We start from the raw sequence: 18,777 nt of genomic DNA, 5'->3' as shown, positions 1-18,777 counted from the left end.
ATTAAAAATGAAGTTTCACATGACTTTTAATTTACCTACTACCTAAAGCTAATTTTTCCCCTTGTTGCACAGGTTACTGGGGGTGAAAGGAGCCTGGGCATTGGGTTCCTGACCATGCCGAGCCACCTGAAAATTAGAACAGCCCATGTGTGCATGTGTGTCGGCAGAGAGGAGGGTAGATTTACTTTTTCTCAGGAGTCCGTTCCTAGGTTCGTGGTTCCCCTCAGGTCAGATGCATATGAGGTCAAAGAATGGGTGTTGGGAGTTAGTTGTACACTAGGAAGTCCTCAGAGGAGCCAAAGTTCCTTGCAGACTGTATATTTGTGCTGGTGTTTTACTAGATAAATCCTGGCACTGACAGAGCTGGTCCTGATGCTCAGAGCTACACTTGGGCCCTTTGGGGTCAGGTGCGTGCTTATTGCTTTCGTTCTTTTCTCCCATTAAGGGAGTGGAAGCTACTCCGGCTTCAAAGAACAATTTACAAACCTGTTCCTAACCCAGTTTTGATGGGCCATAAATGTATACATGCCACTAATGATGATACTTTTATTTCCAAATTCCAATAGATGACACAAATATCAGGTGCAGTTAGCGTTTTTAATCAACCAATAAACAGCAGTATGAGTAACAGTACACACACAGAGCCCACTTTCACATTTGTCCCATCTGGATTATTTTTCTAAATGCTTATCGTGTAGCTTTATTTTCAGCCTCTTTTTTCTTCTATCTGGGTTATCCTTTTTTTTTTTTTAAGATTTTATTTATTTATTCATAGAGACACAGAAAGAGAGGGGGGCGCAGAGACACAGGCAGAGGGAGAAGCAGGCTCCATGCAGGGAGCCCGACGTGGGACTCGATCCCAGGTATCCAGGATCACACCCCGGGCTGCAAGTGGCGCTAAACCGCTAAGCCACCAGGGTTGCCCTGGGTTATCCTTTTTATAGGTAAACCTCTTACCTCAGATTTCTACTGAGCCTACTTGCCCCTCCATGACCTCTGTTTTCACGTTGTCCAGAGCCAGTACGTCCCTCTTTCTCCTGACCCCTTTAGGCAGCCCCTATGCACCTCACCAAATGCCTGTGTGCAGTGCTGGCTGGTTTCAAACACTCAAGAACTGTTTTTGGCTGGAGAGAGAACACAAGTAAGGCTAGAAAGATTTCAGTTCCACATAAGGAAAAACTTAGGAAGTTTAGAAACTTCATACAGAGATTCAGTAACCACTTGCCAGGTTTCGTAAAGAACACATTAGTATGAGCTGGCCCACGTGGCCTTGAAGTTCCTTCCAACCATGAGTTTCCACAATTCTGGACATAAGGGGGCAACTGTGTGACAGGTCACACTCCCCACAGGGAAGTGAATGACACAGGTTCCATTTGTTTGTAGCTGGGAATTAGTCCAGTAAGACACTAGGCTGATTAGGGGACAAAAGGCAAGCATCTCGTTTGCCTGCCAGTACTGGCTCATCTCATAATCAGAATACAGAAACAGCCATTTGCTAGCAGGGAGCTGCCCAGTGCTTTTCTCTTAGTTGCCTTTAAAAGCAACAGTCATCACTTCAACACCAAAAATCCAAATCTAAAGGACCCACACTTAAGTTCAATATATGATCAGCTGAGTGAAGTCAGTCAGTCGGAGAAGGACAAACATTATATGTTCTTATTCATTTGGAGAATATAAATAATAGTGGAAGGGAATATAAGGGAAGGGAGAAGAAATGTGTGGGAAATATCAGAAAGGGAGACAGAACATAAAGATTCCTAATTCTGGGAAACGAACTAGGGATGGTAGAAGGGGAGGAGGGCGGGGGGGGGGGTGGGAGTGAATGGGTGACGGGCACTGGGGGTTATTCTGTATGTTGGTAAATTGAACACCAATAAAAAATAAATTTAAAAAATACATATATATGATCATATGCCACTAAGTCAATTAGCAAGCTTGCTGTGCTCTCCAGGACTAGTTGGTCATGAAAGCAATGAAGGGAGGTGCTGGCAGGGTGCTGCTGGGATGGTAGATGGGGCACTGCTTATATTCACAAGGCCATGTGGCCCAGGCATAGCGAACAGCAGCCAGAGTGCCATGACAAGAACCGGTACTCAGAGTCAGAGTCTGAGCCGAGAAAGCATCCATGGGAGCCGGGAGCCACTTGCACTGATGATCGCTGCAACATGAGATCTAAAGAGAGAATCATAAAGTCAGGATGGTTAAGTCAGGATAATTCCAAGAGATTGGGAACTGCCCATTAGACAGACTAGAAGGGAGAGAAGGAGCCACTCTTAGTCATGGATCCATTTCCTACAATAACCAGAACAAACCTGAGTCCAGGTTGGGTTTGGTCAACATAGCCATAGTGTGATGATAAATGTTCGTGTGATAAAATAAATTAATAAAACACTGAATTACTGAGGGAGACAAGGAACCATAATCACATAGAGCATTTAGAGAAGGTTCCCCTGAACAACCTTGCTGTGATCCTTCTGACCAGTTGGCAAAGCAGGTAGGACCTGAGCCAGTGGAGCCATCCAGCTGCTGCTACCACCCTGGCACTCCCAAGGGAGCCAGGCAATGAGGAAGGGGCACAAAGGAACCTTGGATAATTCACCTTTCTCCAAACAGAAAGCAATCCACTGAAGGGGACATAAATTATCCAGTACCCACAGGTTAAATTCTATCCTGCTCCCAACTCTGATTCTAAGTCCAGATGACGGGCAGATGGCCAGCAGCTGACTACAAAGAATGAGCTCAGTATGTATACTTCTGGGGAGCTGGAATGACCTAAAACCCGGTGTCCTAAGCTCAATGGGGTAAGTGCTGCCCAAGCACCTGAGGCCAGTGGATATTGTAGCTGGGACTCCAGAGGAGGAGCACCCTAGGTAAACTCATGTACAATTAAAGCGTGTCTTCAATATTCATTCATTCCTTCCGGTGACCTCTTTCCTCCCCCCGCCCCCAACTCCCCCTGCAGCCTGATGGCCTCATGGTCCCCAGAGACAGTCATCTGCATGTTCCATGAGTAATGCCTCCAGCTGCACCTCAACTTTGGAAGACCCCTACATAAGCTCTGTAATTATTAGCTCTACTTCCACAGTGGAATGACCCTCGCAAGGTACGAGAAGAAAGTAGTTCCATTACATTAATTCGCACCGACTTACAAATCCCTAAGCTAAGCCTCTCAAAGAAGACACTAAACTCAGTCTCAGAATTTGGGAGAGTGTGACATAAAAAAGACATCCAAGGATGAGGGAAATAACCCCGAGTGAGGAATCTTCCAATTGGTAACCTACAAATAAAGCCACAGGCCTTGCCAGAGCAAAGATGAATGCTCTGGGAGCAAAATACAAAAGGAGTATTTTAATGTGGATTCATTTTCCTTTCCTTGACTGTCCTAGCAAAATTGCCTCTAAGTGAAAGAATTAATAGCTACTCAGTCACCCCTCTGGGATAAACTCCGCCCTGCCAAAAGAAACCAAGCTCTGCCCACAGAAATGTTACAATTAAAGAGATGGGCTTCAGTGTGGAGAAAATCCTGACTCCCAACACAGGACGAACCCCTGTTGTTTCAACTATTCTCACCTCAAATATCTTGTCCTGCCTCTGCACCTGGATCTCCTGCGAATACATGAGGTTGAGCAGCCCCTTGTCGGCCAAGAGTTCCATCTTCTCAGGCAGTGGTCCTTGAAAGATCACCTTCTCCCCATAAGCCACTGCACGGGCCCCCAAGTGCAGCCGGTAGGCCACAGTCTGCTTGTCTCGAGGGTGGATGCTATAGGATAAACAACAGGGAGAGAACTTCAGGTTTGAGCTCAACGGTAACCATACATTTTTTTTTAAGCATTATACAAAGCACCCTTTAGATAGGTAAGAATAAAGATGCCTCGGCGGGGGGTGGGGAGGACCCCTGGGTGGCTCAGTCAGTTAAGCATCTGCCTTCAGCTCAGGTTATGATCCCAGGTTTCTGGGGTCGAAATGATCCCAGGTTTCTGGGGTCGAACGCTGCATCAGGCTCCCTGCTCAGCGGGGAGTCTGCTTCTCTCTCCCTGCTTGTGCTCTCTCTTGCTCTCTCAAATAAATAAATAAAATTAAAAAAAAAAAAAGAATAAAGTTGACTAAATCTAACAGGGATCAGTGGCTCAACAGCTTAAGAGACATGGGTGAATGATAATAATCATAAACGAGGCTCTGAGCCCCCCATGGGTTACAAACCTTGAAAAAGTAGAGGACTTGGAAGGAAGGAATAAATGTCCCTGAGGGAGGGAGGAAAGGCACCAGAGCAGAGCTAACTCAAAGTTATTCTAACCACTGAAATCCTCTGAATCCATTGTTCATTACTTGGTCTCCTCCTGGTTTTATTCATCTAATCAATCAATCAATCTTCTTTGTTCAAAAATAAATATTTGGGATCCCTGGGTGGCGCAGCGGTTTGGCGCCTGCCTTTGGCCCAGGGCGCGATCCTGGAGACCCAGGATCGAATCCCACATCGGGCTCCTGGTGCATGGAGCCTGCTTCTCCCTCTGCCTATGTCTCTGCCTCTCTCTCTCTGTGTGTGACTATCATAAATAAATAAAAAGTTTTAAAAAAATAAAAATAATTAAAAATAAAAAAATAAAAAATAAATAAATATTTGTTAAAGTTCCTACTATAAACCAGACACTAAGTGTTGGGCCTCGTTTCATTTCAAATCCCCTTGTATCCCACAGCTGGCGTGTGGGAGTCATCGGAGCCACTCACCTGTATCACATTACTCCTTGTCTGAGTTCACTGAAGCCAGGCACAGCCGCATGGCCTGCTCTGGCCAATGCAATGTGAGCAGAAGTTACCTTAATCACCAGTGTGAGCCTTGAAGGTGACTGGAAGCACAGATCAACTTGGAATCTCCGTCACTCTGGATCTGTGAGCAACTATAATGAGCAAAGCCTCTCTACTGACCTTCTTTGGACATGTGAACAAGAAATGTTCCATCAAGGCACTGCTATGTTGGGGGGTTTAGTTACTGCAGCACGGGCCGGTGTAAATGATTAATAGAGAACACTCCTAAAGTCCAATCCTTAGAGCACTCTGTGCCCCTCACAAGTGAACGTCAGAGTGAAGGCCACAGACAAAGAACATATAGTATTGTTCAAGCAAAGCCCAAGAAGCACCCCCATACCTGCCAAAAGGTGACTTCCTATCGCAGAGATCCATTGCTACCGCCATGAAAGTGTTGGGCATCCTCAGGTTGGGGACATAGCCAAAGTCTGCTGTTTGATGCCAACGGATCTGGGGAAATGTATCATCCGAGGGTGCAGACAAATAGGAAGATAACTAGAAAGTAGAGAGTGCTGCATCAGAATCCTATCGTAGAGTCTTCTTCATAAGCAGACCCTGCTTCTGCTTCATTCATTCATTCAAAATGCTCATTCAACAGGTATTTAGTGTGCTTCTTACTGTTGTGGCTGAATGTCCCTCCCCACACACACCACAGTGTGTCTGTGTCGCCCCTCTCGTCAAGAGGTGTAGTCTGTTTCTTTTCCCACTGAATCTGGGCTAAGCCTGTCATGTTCTCCAACCAACAGAATGCGGTGGAAGTGACGTGCAGCTTTTGAGTCATTGCCCGGAGCGCCTTTGCCTTCTCTTGCAACCTGAAGATGGCCATGTAAAAAAAAATCCAGCTACCCTGCTGGAGAAATGACATGGAAGTGTGTGGGGGCGGGGGGGTGGGGGGGGAGGCCTAGGAAATCAGAAGACCCTTAGGAGAGAGAGGGGTTAATGTCCCAGCAGGCTCAGCCGAGAGGCCAGTCAGGTGAATGCTCAAGCCTTCAATTCAACTCGCAGCCACACGAGCAAGCCTGGCTGACATCACACAGAGCAGAGCTGAGCCGTCCCAGTTGAGCGCTGCGCAGCCGACCCATAGAATCATGAGCAAATGCAATGGCTCATGTTTTAAGGCCACTAGTTTGGGGGTAGTTTGTTACAAAGCAACAGGTAACTGATACACCTATCTATAACATGTTTGGGTGCTACAGGGAATCTGCCCATGAGCCTGTGGTAGACTGCATCAAAGACCCCAATTCTTCACACCTTCCTATATCCACACCTTCCTACCATTTGGCTTTGTGGTTTCTCCCATTAAGAGAAAGAGTACATTTCCCCCACCACTCCCTAAGCTAAGCTATGTGGTTTGCTTTGGTCAACAGACTGAAACAGAAGTTACGGTGTGTCAGTTCCTAACCTAGACTTCAAGAAACCTGTGTGGTTCCCCCACTCTTTCACATTTCTGCTGTCACCATGAGAATGACACACCTGGGCCAGCCTGCAGCCCTCTGGAGAAGGATGAGAGCTGTGGAACAGAGCTCCCTTGTCTAACCCACTCCAGCCAAGGCTAGGTGAGAGCAGAGCCCCAACCCTACCCCGCCCCACCCCTGCCACTGACCCATAGAGATCTGAAAGAGCTTGGTGGAGCTCCCCCAAGATCAACCAGCCCCCAGCTACCCACACGAGAGCCATAATAAATGTTAGTTTAAGCCATGGAGTTTTGAGGTGATTTGTTACATAGCAGTGGCCACCTGGTACAAGTACGTCACAGCTCGTTGGGGGGACAGCCCTGTCCATAAGAAATGTTAATAATCAATAGTATAAAATAGCACGGATTAAATGCTGTATCAGAGGCATAGACAGCAAGTACTCTGCAGTAGAACAAAGTTTATTATTATAATACAACATGGTCTCGGAATGTGTAAGAAGAAAAATGGCTGGGCCCAGAAAATATGAGCAATCACTACAAACAGGACATATTAGAACCTTATAATATGCAAAGGTAGAAAGGAGAAAGGTAATTTTGAGAGAGAGAGAGAGAGATCAGAAATGGAGCTGAACTGGAGGGTTTATGTAGGAAAAACAATGTTGCAAAGACAGTGAGGCAAGTATCTGGATAGTTTATACTTTACCCATAAGCTACAGAGGTGATGGTTGCAGAACATGGTGAATATACTAATTAATGCCCTTGAACTGAACACTTTAAAATGATTAATTAAATTATTATGTGAATTTCACCCTCAATGTAGAGAGCCACTGAAATTATTGACATGATAAAAGGACTATTTCAAAGGATTAACCTAGTGATTGTGCAAATGATTCTGTGTAGAAAAGAGCCGAAAAGCAGAGAGAGTGATGGTTCAAAAACTACCAGAACATTCTAGACACATAAGAGAAAAGCCTGCCCTAAGACAGCAGCAGGAAAGGGATGTGCAGGAATAAGACAACTTCAAAGACAAATGACAGAAGCAGGCAACCACCTGGATAGGGGATGGGACACAGAGAAAGGACAGTATCCATCACTCTGAATCTGGACATCTGATCTCTGCATGGGATTCCACAGATGTAGGTAAGGTCCTTTACCACTGACTTCAAGCTAACCAAAGGAAGAGTAGGAAGGGAGCCCAACTCAGTCAGGTAAGCCTTTAAAAGAGGGTAGAGAAGTCAGAGACTCTCCCTGCTGACCTTCAGGAAGCCAGCTGCCATGGGTTCTACAGCTTCAAGGAAACAAATTCTACCAACAGCCACCTGAGCTTGGAAGGTAACCCCAAGGCTTAGCTGAGGCCCCGGCTCTGTCCAACACCTTCTCTGCAGCCCTGAGTGGAGGACTCAGCTAAGCCATGCACGGCAGGCTCCTCGCTCAATGCGTATAGCATTGTTTTAAGCTGCTATATATGCCATAATGTTTTAATGCAGGAATAGAAGACTAATATGCCAGGGATAGAACTTTGCAGGCAGAAGGAAAGGAAAATGGCAGGCCCTAGGACAGAGTATGCCTAGCGTGCTTAAAGACAGAAAGGCAGCCAGAGTAGCTGAAGTGGAACAAGTAAGGCAAAGAAAATCAGGAAGTGATGTCAGAGAGGCACTGGTGGCAGGGGCAGACCACATATCGCTTTGTTGACCTCACTCATATGGAGGAACCACTGGAGGTTTTTTTAAAGATTTATTTGAGAGAGAGAGAGAGAAAGCGCAGAGGGAGAGAATCCCCAAGCAGACTCCACGCTGAGTGTGGAGCCCACCTCGAGGCTCCATCCCACGACCCTGAGATCATGACCTAAGCTAAAACCAAGGGTTGGACACTCAACATACTGAGCCACCCAGGCACCCCTGGAGCCTTCCGACATGGCTTACATTCAAAGGCTCACTTTAACTGAAATGTTGAGAATATCCTAAAGGGGAAGAAAAGGGAAAAGCAGGAAGACCAGTGAAGAGGCAATAATACTTCAAGGAAGAGGTGATGATGCCTCAGACTGGCGCAGGAGCGCTGAAGGCAATAAGAGGCTGGCTGGCTCTGCAACATCCTGAGTAAACACTTCCATCTAGACTTAGAACTGACAGACTCCTACTCCTGCAAAGGGCAGAGGCTCCGAGGAAAATTCCTTAATATTACTGTGACGCACGCGGCCCCACACTTCCTTCCTTTTTTCTCTGATATTTATATCACCTTGCTCTCTGATTTAGACTGCGCCTTATTCTTAGCCCCAGTCCAGCCAAGGAGAGGCATCAACCTGTTATCCCCCTCTCACAAACCAGGATCTAAGAGTAAGTCAGACCACAAGCTGGGAAACAGTCTAGGTGAGCAAACCACAGTCTTGGACTCCATTTGAAAACATCTGTCCCCATCAGAGGAGCTATGTTTTGAAGAGACTGCTACCCCTTGGCCTTCTCACTCCCAGAGCCAGTAAACACCTGAGGTCATCCCCCACAAACGTAGCCAAATGAAGCTTTGAATTCAGGAAGTTTTCTGCTTCTTGGCCTCTTCCAGAAAGACTAGAAAATCCGCGGGAAAACACCGGAGAGGGTGCACTAGTAGTAGAAAGGATACGATCTGGAACTAAGGGGACATTCCCAGTTCTCTTACTAAAATCTCTTAGGCAAGTCTGCTTTAACATATGAAATGCTCAAAGGTGCTAAAGCTTCCCAAAGGAACTCCACCAAAAGGCCCAGTGAGTGACCCTTCTTCTTCTCACACAACACCCAGAAGAGCCACGCTCAGCAGCCAGTGTCATGATGAGAATCGCAGCAACAGAGCTACCGGAAAGAGTCTAGGGTATGTACTAGCCTGAAGCCCAAGAGGCAGAAATGCTAAACACAGCCACTCCAGCCAAGGAAGCTGTTTTCAAAATGGCAGTTTGAGAAGAATTCCTGCAGCAATTCGCCAGCTTCATTGCTTGCACTACCCCAGAGTGGCCACGCAGAGGCACCAGCATACTCCACACCCAAATGAAATTCTTGTTCCCGCCCCCCCCATCTGAGATCTACTAGGGTGCTGTTCAGCCTCCCACAGGGCTTAATAGAAATACTGCCCCTAATGAAAGCATATGATAGCCAAAGAATATAAAAGTGGCCATATTCAGAGGACTTTACAACAGCATCCTTGCACTCCGCTCCGCCGTTCCTCCAAACCCTTCGTACACAGGCATACTCCTCAGGATCCCCTAGTCTCCTGCTCTTGTTTCCTTCCCATGCTTCAGTACTAGTACCAGTTCATCCTTCCTTGCAGATCAACTATCCCTCCAGATTTGCTGACTTCTCTCATTGACAACAAGAAACACTAACATCACCTGGCATATGCCATGCTTTATGTGGATTAACACACATAATAATTATAATAAGGAAGATAATAATGAAAAAATAATACTTCAAATAATAATCCTCCTATTCAATAACTGGCTCAAAATCACACAGCCAGAGAGGGGTCAAAGCTGGATTTGAATCTAGGCAGGCTAGCTCTAGATCCATGCACTGAACCATTATTATGTCATATTTGGTATTTCTCTTTGAAGGTATACATTTGTATTCCCAGTTTTCCACAAGCAACCAACATGATTTTGTCGATGATGGCCAGTGAAAGCCCTGAGACTAAGGGACTTAGTCTCACAAAACAGTAAGGCAATAAGTGCAAGGACCAGGTCTCTGATTCATGCTCTATTTCTAGCACCTCACACAGTTCATGGCATATAATAAGCATACGACACATAGTTAGAATTGGCTGGAGTCACATTCAAATCACCATCTACACAGCAAAGACAAAAAAAGAACCTCAAAAGTCCAAATGGAGTTTCCACCAACAGAAACACAGAACTGATGACAGGGCTTGCTATTTTGATAATAATGAGTAGAATCATCCTGTTTCAAAGTCAAAACAAATGTGAGAAAGGCGAAAGAACATGGTTGTAACATAATTATAAGTGGAAAGGAGGTCTATAAAAAAATCTTTATCCAAAAAAAGGTACGGTGAAATAGGACAGGGTGGAAGAGACGTGAGGATGGTGAGCAGGAGGGATCTGTGGGTGCGGAGCCAGACATCTGGAAGTATGTGTGTCCAATTCAAATATTAAAGCCTATTCCATTATTATGCCATGAGTTGGGCCCCATTTTTCTAACACCTTACTTGTTTTATTTCCTAGATTGCAGGGAAGTCAGAACTACTACCCTGCTAAGAAGTCCAGGTATTGGAAGGGCCATATGAACAGGTAAGGTCACACCATTATGAACTTGGTTAAATACATTTATTCCTTTTAGAGAGCAGAATCTTTCTGACTAGTTGCCACTAATTCAAAGTATGATTTCCCTCGATATTTTCTTTTCATTCACGTGTTAGGCCATATTTAATGACTGCTGACCAGTTAGATACTGGGACATAAGTGTGATCCAGGAAAACATGGTCATGGGTGCAACCAACATGCAAGTAAAATGGGGAAGGACAGGGTGCTCCTTTCCCGTCTGGGGAAAGGAGGTACCTACCCCAGATGCTGAATACTCACAGAAGGCTTCCTAACCTGCTATCCTGGCTGGGGTCTAAAGGATGAAGTTGGCCAGGAAAGTGTGGGAGACAAAGGATGCTCCAGGCAAAGAGCACGTGCAGGGGGCTGGGAGAGAGAGCAAGCTTCACTGTAGGGGCTAGAAGAAGCACCACCGAGTTACGGAGGGCGTGGGGAGGTGAACATTCTTGCACATGGCTGCTAAGAGTACACAGTTTATCCAAATTCATAAATGTCTACAGAGGAACTTGAGGACAGGTTCAATCCCTTAAACAGCATTCAGTCTGACCTTGGAATTTCACTTCTGGGAATTTATCCTATGGGAAGAATTAAGCATGCATACAATGATTTAGCCACAAAGAAAATAAACTTATGCCACTGCTTAGAAAAGCAAGATGTGTAAAGCAATCTTAGAGCCCATTTATTGAGAGCTAGTTAAATAAATTAGAAAACAACCAATATTATAAGTTGTGCTCAAGATTAATATTTATTGGCATGCAAAACTGCTCGCAATATGACATTAAGAGCAAAAGCAAGATATGGTACAGTGCCATGGTATGGATCCCCCTACAAAAAACACATGAGCAGAAGAGGTCTGCTTACTTCAGGATTGAGGAATTAGAATCGTTTCAGCTTCGTTTTGCTTGTCTTTTAAATATCTTTAATGAACACGTATTCCTTTTTTAATTAGAAGCATCAGCCACTTTTGAACCTTTTTTTGCAGATGTACTTGCCCCATCAGTGAACTGAGATGAGTCTTATGCTCAGTTCTCAACCAGCTGACTATGAGGGCAAAAAAAGGGACTATGGATTGCACAACATACCCCCACACCAATGGACCAACCCTTCTCCCTCCCCACACATACCTGGACAAATCCAAATGGGAAGAAGCGCTCGGTCTGCCCCTGGGAGCCATGGTGAAAGGTTTGGCGCCAGTCTTCAATGAGTGCAGGGAATGTGCAGTTGTACAGATCCCTGTTAAAATTCATATTGGACTCCCCTAAAAACAGTCCAGATCATGAGAGGAGTTTGGGGGGGATGCAAACACAACCACACATTGCTCCCCAACCTCTATCCATACCTTTAGAGAGTGGGCCTTCCTACGGTCTCTTTGGACTGGGCTTCTGACTTGTTCTGGCCAAGGGGGGCCTCAGCAAATGGGAGGCAAGCAAAGGCTTGAAGAGCCTTGGACTTTGCTCTCTCTTGATACACTGGATCCCTGAGACTGCTACATAAATGATAAAGAAGTCAAACCAATTTGCTCAAGGCTGGGAGGCCACCTGAGTACTGTGATGCCACAGCAGTCAACAGACAGAAGGGAGAGGCCATCCTAGGTTGTCTAGCCACCAGACACCTGCCAGGTGGCCAAAGGCACATAAAAGATCCCAACAGAAATTAACTAAAGCAGTCTATGCAGGAAAACTACCCTAATAATCCACCAAATGGTCAGCTGAATAAGACTGTTATTTTTTTAAGTCACTAAGTTCTGGGGTGGTTTGTTATGCAGCAAAAACTAACTGATACAATGAAGAAACAGCAAAATAAGCACTCACCCTGGTACCATATCACCCCTTTCAGAGTCATATTATGCAGTGGGTGGATCATGGCATTCCAGAGAACAGAGTGGTTACTGGGACCAGTCACAGAATTAGATTGAGTGAACCTACAATTGATAAGATGTGCAAGTGTCACGAGAGAGCTAGTGACTGATCACGTGACAATCCCTAAACTGGGTATCTATCCAGCTTTTGCTTGGCATAAAATTCTGATGAAAGCAACACAGAATCAGATTGAAACACTCTGTTTCACACAAAAATATGTGAACAGCCTCCAACTTTCATATCTATCCTGGTTCTTCCAGGATAAGTGTATCAGTCAACTTTCTAGGAGTTCAGAGGGGGCCATCCCAGTTTCCAGATGAGGTCACTAAAACCAGAGAGGAGGAGTGTTTTATTATCTGTGTCTCAGGCAGACAATAAATTTATTTAACTGGTACTCAGTGGATAGACACTTGGATGTTTTTTAAGCTTTCTGCTTATCTTCCTTATAGCGAAAATCACTGCCTATAGGCTTAATTATGTTCTTAAGATAAATTCCCAGAAATGGAATTGCTGGGTCAAAGGGCACATTTTTTCAAGGCTTTGAACACATTCCTAAATTTCTCTGAAAGATACATATGTGAGTTTATACTCATGGCAGCTGTATATGAGAATGCCCACTTCCCCACACACTTGGTGGCATCCCTTGACATCCTCAGAGATCTGGAAAGCCTGGTTTTAGATCCCTCCCACTCTATGTAGGCCATTCTCTCAGTTCCAAAGCCGAACGTCTTCCCTCTCCCACAGGTATGTCTATACCAAGAGCTACACCAAGAGCCCAATCCTCCCCCATGGGTCTTCCCAGATTTAATGAAACAGCATCTGTGAAAGCAGTTCCCATACTTTAATCTCTGTGTTGCTGTTAGTGTTGGGATTTTATCCACAGTATGTTGATAGTATCTACACTTCTAGAGGTTGTTGGGAGTACTAAGTGAATTAATACATATAAAATGATTACAACAGTATCCAACATAGAGGAAGCTTTCAGTAAGTATTAGCTATTACTAATATTAAGGAAAAGGATCATAATTGCATCTTGACATATTCTCAGATAAGTGTGGTGCTAATGACAGTGGAAATAACATCTCACATGTCCAAGGACTAAGTTATATACATTCAGTACATATTTGGACACTCCACAAATAACTGACTCCCCAAAAAAAACCATGATCCTTCTCTCTTATAAAACTTCCTAGATATTTTTCCCAGACTGCAGGATACTTTCTTACCCTTGTGTAGGAACGCCACAGGCTTTCAGCGACCTTTCAGATGACCAGGCTTCAATGGGTGTCCCACCCCACGAGGAGGAGATCAGCCCAATGGGGTACTGCAGAGTGTCATACAAGTTACGCCCAAAGAGCCAGCACACTGCTGACATGTACTGGAAAATTCCATGGCCTAAGTTCTCTGTTCAGGAAAAGTTAAAGAAAATGAGTCAGAAACATAGTAGTTCTACAACTACATATAAGTCACTGGATTGGCACTGCAAAAGATCCAAACAATACAGGTACTCAAAAAGTTGAGAGTGTAATACTGGGAATTCAAATCCATTTCGAATGAAATAAAATGGACTGAGCACCTTCTAGGTGCCAGGCACTTCTAGATGGTTGAGATACAGTAAATAAAGAGATAGAGAGAGACATGGAAGCTCTCCTCATAGCAGACATTCTACAGAATAAGACATTTACCTGCAGGACACCCGGGCGGCTCAGTGGTTGAGTGTCTACCTTTGGCTCAGGGCGTGATCCCAGGGTCCTGGGATTGAGTCCCACATTGGGCTCCCCACAGGGAGCCTGCTTCTCCCTCTGCCTGTGTCTCTGCCTCTCTCTGTGGGTCTCTCATGAATAAATAAATAAATTCTTTAAAAAATAGACATTTACTTGCATAAAATATACGGCAAAATATGGTTAAGTGCTTCCAGGGGTACAAACAAGTAGTAAGGGGTTTTAACAGCAAAAGAAAGGATAGTGAATGAAAGGCAGATCACAAAAAGCCTAATAAAACTGACCCCCTCCCCTGAGCTTCCATAACACTCTATGCAGAGTGTTTCCCTTACCCCCCTAAACTATTAGCTGCTCGAAGGCAGGAACCTTATCTTATTTACTTCTGCTTCCCCCATGTCTAGTACCTGATGGAGTCTCAGTAAATGTCTGTTGGCTGGTGTTGGGTGGCTGTAGGTAGCTGGTGTCAAGAGGGATCTACTGATGGGTAGGTAGAAGGAAAAGGTAAATAGGGGGTGGGGGTACACAGCTGGCATTCCAGGCAGAAGAAACAATGTAAGTAGGCATACAGAGCAGGAAAAATATTGAAAGTATTTGGCGCCTAGACCACAAAAGGAGAACAGCAGAAGGTAAGATGGGAGTCACATCTTGGAGGAAAGAAAGCAGAAAGCCAGAAAGCCACTTGGAAATGCCTGGGAATGAGAATGCATGGAAGGCAGCCCCACCATCCAAAGTGTCCACACCCAGGCAGCCCAGGTGGCTCGGCGGTTTAGCGCCACCTTCAGCCCGGGTTGTGATCCTGGAGACCTGGGATTGAGTCCCATGCCTGACTCCCTGCATGGAGCCTGCTTCTCCCTCTGCCTGTGTCTCTGCCTCTTTCTCTCTCGTGCTCTATGTCTCTCATGAATAAATAAATTTTTAAAAATGTTTTAAAGTTAAAAAAAGAAAGTGTCCACACCCTAATGCCTGCCATCTGTGGAAATGTTACTTTACATGGCTATGGGGACTTTGTAGGTGTGACCAGGGTTGAGGACCTTGATTGTCCTGAATTATCCAGGTGGCTCCCATCTAATCACGAGTCCTTAATATCAGAGAACCTTCCCAGCCAGGGTCAGAGATGTGACAATAGTAGGAGAGGCAGCAGGAATTTAGAATATGAGAGCGCCATGATCTACTGGGCTCTTCCTCAGATACCTGCAATGCCTCACCTTTCTCAATTGGGACCTCCATGGCCACTCTCAACTGACTGATGTATCACTGACCTCTACCCCCTGAAAACCACAACCCTGTCCCAGCCCCAACAGTCCTACTGTACCCCCTTCCCTTATGTATTTTATTTATGTATTTTTGTCTCATTAGCTTGCTCACCATCTTCCCTATCCCTTGATACTCAACAATGTATTTGGTCTCTAAATTTAGAGTGAAAGGGAGGTGATAGCAAGGTATAATGTATTATCCAAATCTAATGGATTCCTGAGTTTTGGGTAACATATAGGGAAAGTTCATAGGCCAAAAGATTTATCTAAAAATTTACCCAAATTGAATCAGTGCCTGAATTCAGATAGTGTGATACTGAGTAGTATCAGACACTTTGTATATAATGTACTGATTTTATTATTCATTTCCTGTATTCCTCCACTCTAGAATGCAAGCTCCATGAGATCAAGTGTTCTTGCCTGTCTTATTCACTGCCATCCCTCCTCAAGCATTCAGAACAGTGCTTAGCAGACAGCAGCCTCTTGAACATTTGTTGAATGAATTAACACTTGAAAATGTGGGAGCAGACAGGAAATGACAGATGTTGGTGAGGATGAGGAGAAAGGGGAACCCTTTTACACTTTTGATAGGAATGCGAGCTGGTGCAGCCACTCTAGAAAACAGTGTGGAGGTTCCTCAAAAAGTTAAAAAGAGAACTACCCTATGACCCAGCAATTACACTACTAGGTATTAACCCCAAGATACAAACATAGTGATCCAAAGGGGCACCTGCACTCCAATGTTCATAGCAGCGATGTTCACAATAGCCAAACTGTGGAAAGAGCCCAGATGTCCATCAACAGATGAATGGATAGAGGAATATTAGCCATCAAAAAATGGAATCTTGCCATTTGCAACAACGTGGATGGAACTAGAGGATATTATGCTAAGCAAAATAAGTCAATCAGAGACAGACAATTATATGATTTCACTCAAATGTGGAATTTAAGAAACAAAAGAGAGGATCATAGGGGAAGGGAGGGAAAAATAAAACAAGATGAAATCAGAGACAGAGACAAGCCATAAGAGACTCTTAATCACAGGAAACAAACTGAGGGTCATTGGAGGGGAGGGGTTGGGGGAGACAGGGTAACTGGGTGATGGACATTAAGGAAGATGTGTGATGTGATGAGCACTGGGTGTTATATAAGACTGATGAATCACTGACCTCTACCCCCTGAAATCAATAATACATTATACGTTAATTAACTGAATTTAAATTTTTTTTAAATGTGGGAGCAGAGATTACCAAAGTAAAGCAGGTACAGACAAAAAAAAGAAAAGGGATAAGAAAAAGCACAAGGGACCACATCTGGAGGAAGAGACTGAAGAAAGAAAAACGAGAGAGAGAGAGAGAGAGAGAGAGAAGTCAGAGGAGAAGCATTAGGAAGAGGACCATGCAAGCCAAGAAGAGTGTGCAGTTTCTACTTTTTTAAGACTGATTTATTTATTTATTAGCTTACTTTATTTTAGAGACAGAGAGAAAGAAAGCAACAGTGCTTTCTATTAGGGCAGAGGGAGAGGGAGAATCCCAAACAGACTCCCAACTGAGCACAGAGCCAGCCACGGGGCTCAATCCCAGGACCCTGAGATCACAACTTGCGCCAAAATCAAGTCAGACATTCCACTGACTGAGCCGCCCAGGCGCCCCTGGAACATGCAGTTTCTTTATTTTTATTTTTATTTTTATTTTTATTTTTATTTTTATTTTTATTTTTATTTTTTTTTGAACATGCAGTTTCTAAAAGCGGTGGTCAGCAGCGTCAAGGGCCAGAGAATCCAGTATATAATTGGAAGAGCAGCAGTAGCCTTGAGGTGAACAAGTTGTTGAGATGGAAGCAGAAACCAAATTACAAAGAACACATGGAAAGGCAGTGAAGAGAATGAGAACAAAAGATGTTCTAGGAAAGCTTAACAAAGCGACAGAAAGAGGTGAGGCATCATGAGAAGGGTGTTTGTTAAGTTTCATTTTGCTTTGTTTCATTAGAATAAAAGAAAGACTAAATCTGAGAGCAGGGCCTGTGCCTGTCCTGCTCACTGCTGTATCCTTGGGGCCCAACACAAAGCCTGACACAGAACAGGCAGGAAATAAAGATTCAATGCTGAATGGACAGGGGCGTGGAAGACCAGAGCTCAAGGGGTAAAAGAAAGGCCATGGAGGGGGTGGCCCCCGCATCAAAAGCAGCCCTGAAAGGACACCAGTCAGTTGGGTTCAGACACAGAAACAAAGGAAGGGGGAGAAAGGAGAAGCGTGTTGAGGCAGTGGGGAGAGACGCTGGCGGAGCTCATACTGCATGGCCTCAGTGTGTTCAGTGAAGCTCAAGGAAGCATCATTGCTCATAACAAGACGGAAGAGTCACTGGTGGGATCTTGGGAGGGAACGTGAAATGGCTACTGTCAGGAATCGGGTGGCCAGTCAACAAGGAATGAGGAAAAGGATGGTGGGATCATGATAAATAGATCAGAACCGAATCCGGGATTACGGATTCCACCCAGGGCACTGATCCATCATGTAAGAGATGGCTCATGTTCCAGCGATCGCTTACCTGTGGTGGGCTTAGCCCACTGCAAGTCAACCTTAGCAAGATCCTCCAGCTCCTGCTCTGCCTGAATGAGTGACACGGAGAATATACGGACAGACTGATAGGCTGCGGTGTTAGCCAGCTCCCTGGTGGCATTGAATATCTAGAAAAGAAACAGCAATGTCATTTCTTACCCCCACCTAGTGGGTGGTCAACTATCCTACTCTTAATAAACACTGCCAACCCTCTGACCTCCTACTGAGCCTTCATATACCAAGATCAATCAAATAAATAACCAAAACCAGAGATGGGCTTGTCTGAGTCAGCTTGATCCACCTTGATGAACAAAGACCATGATGAACCACATCCCCGAAGAAAGCAGGAATACAGTGAAATGTGAGATCTCCAAGAGCAAGTCTGAATTAGATGAGGTCTAGGCTGAAGGTCAACTACCAATTAGACCACTGTGATATCTTAAAACTAAAATAAAAAAACTAAAATACTTCACTTCAGAAAAAGTATCTGATGATATAAACTTAGCATTAACTTCTTTTCAAAATGGAGCCCAAAAGGCCAGGGGGGAGGTAGATTTGTGTAATCCACAGCACATGAGAGAGGTGTCTTCCAAAGGAACACACCTGAGAAACACAACTGTAGAAGGATTGAAACATACAAAAAGTCTCAAATGCTTATATTCTCATCTCATCCTGGCACATCACCCAAGAAAAGCACGGGACGCATGGCAGTTTGAAAGGTGGTGTTCGCTGTGACTGCTGAGAGCACGCCCAAGGAACCAGACAAAGAAAAGCATCCATCCAAAGAAACCACTTTTTTCCCAAATCCCTTCCCAAAACCTCCCCAGTTGCCAAGAGCATGACAGCAATGGCTTGGACCTTTTCTGGATGAG

At 44.8% G+C, this 18,777-nt stretch overlaps 1 protein-coding gene across 4 annotated transcripts in view; it reads right to left on the bottom strand.

Annotated features, from left to right (window-relative positions):
• Window positions 1–578: 578 nt before the first annotated feature.
• Window positions 579–18,777, bottom strand: part of SIAE (sialic acid acetylesterase) — a 51,336-nt gene continuing 33,137 nt past the window's right edge. For all 4 annotated transcript variants that reach the window (XM_025465113.3, XM_025465115.3, XM_025465112.3 and 1 more), the window contains exons 4-10: window positions 17,895–18,033; window positions 13,600–13,777; window positions 12,326–12,435; window positions 11,639–11,772; window positions 5,144–5,298; window positions 3,571–3,760; window positions 579–2,172 (exon numbers count right to left, since the gene is read on the bottom strand). In XM_025465113.3, coding sequence (XP_025320898.3) covers window positions 1,954–2,172; window positions 3,571–3,760; window positions 5,144–5,298; window positions 11,639–11,772; window positions 12,326–12,435; window positions 13,600–13,777; window positions 17,895–18,033 — 1,125 coding nt within the window. In that variant the 3' untranslated portion in view covers window positions 579–1,953. The remainder of the gene's footprint in view (window positions 2,173–3,570; window positions 3,761–5,143; window positions 5,299–11,638; window positions 11,773–12,325; window positions 12,436–13,599; window positions 13,778–17,894; window positions 18,034–18,777) is intronic.

This window comes from Canis lupus, chromosome 5, assembly GCF_003254725.2.
Source record: "Canis lupus dingo isolate Sandy chromosome 5, ASM325472v2, whole genome shotgun sequence".
NCBI classification, from domain to species: domain Eukaryota; kingdom Metazoa; phylum Chordata; class Mammalia; order Carnivora; family Canidae; genus Canis; species Canis lupus.
Note: the sequence above shows the minus strand (reverse complement) of the source record. Positions and strands in the feature narration are given on the sequence as shown.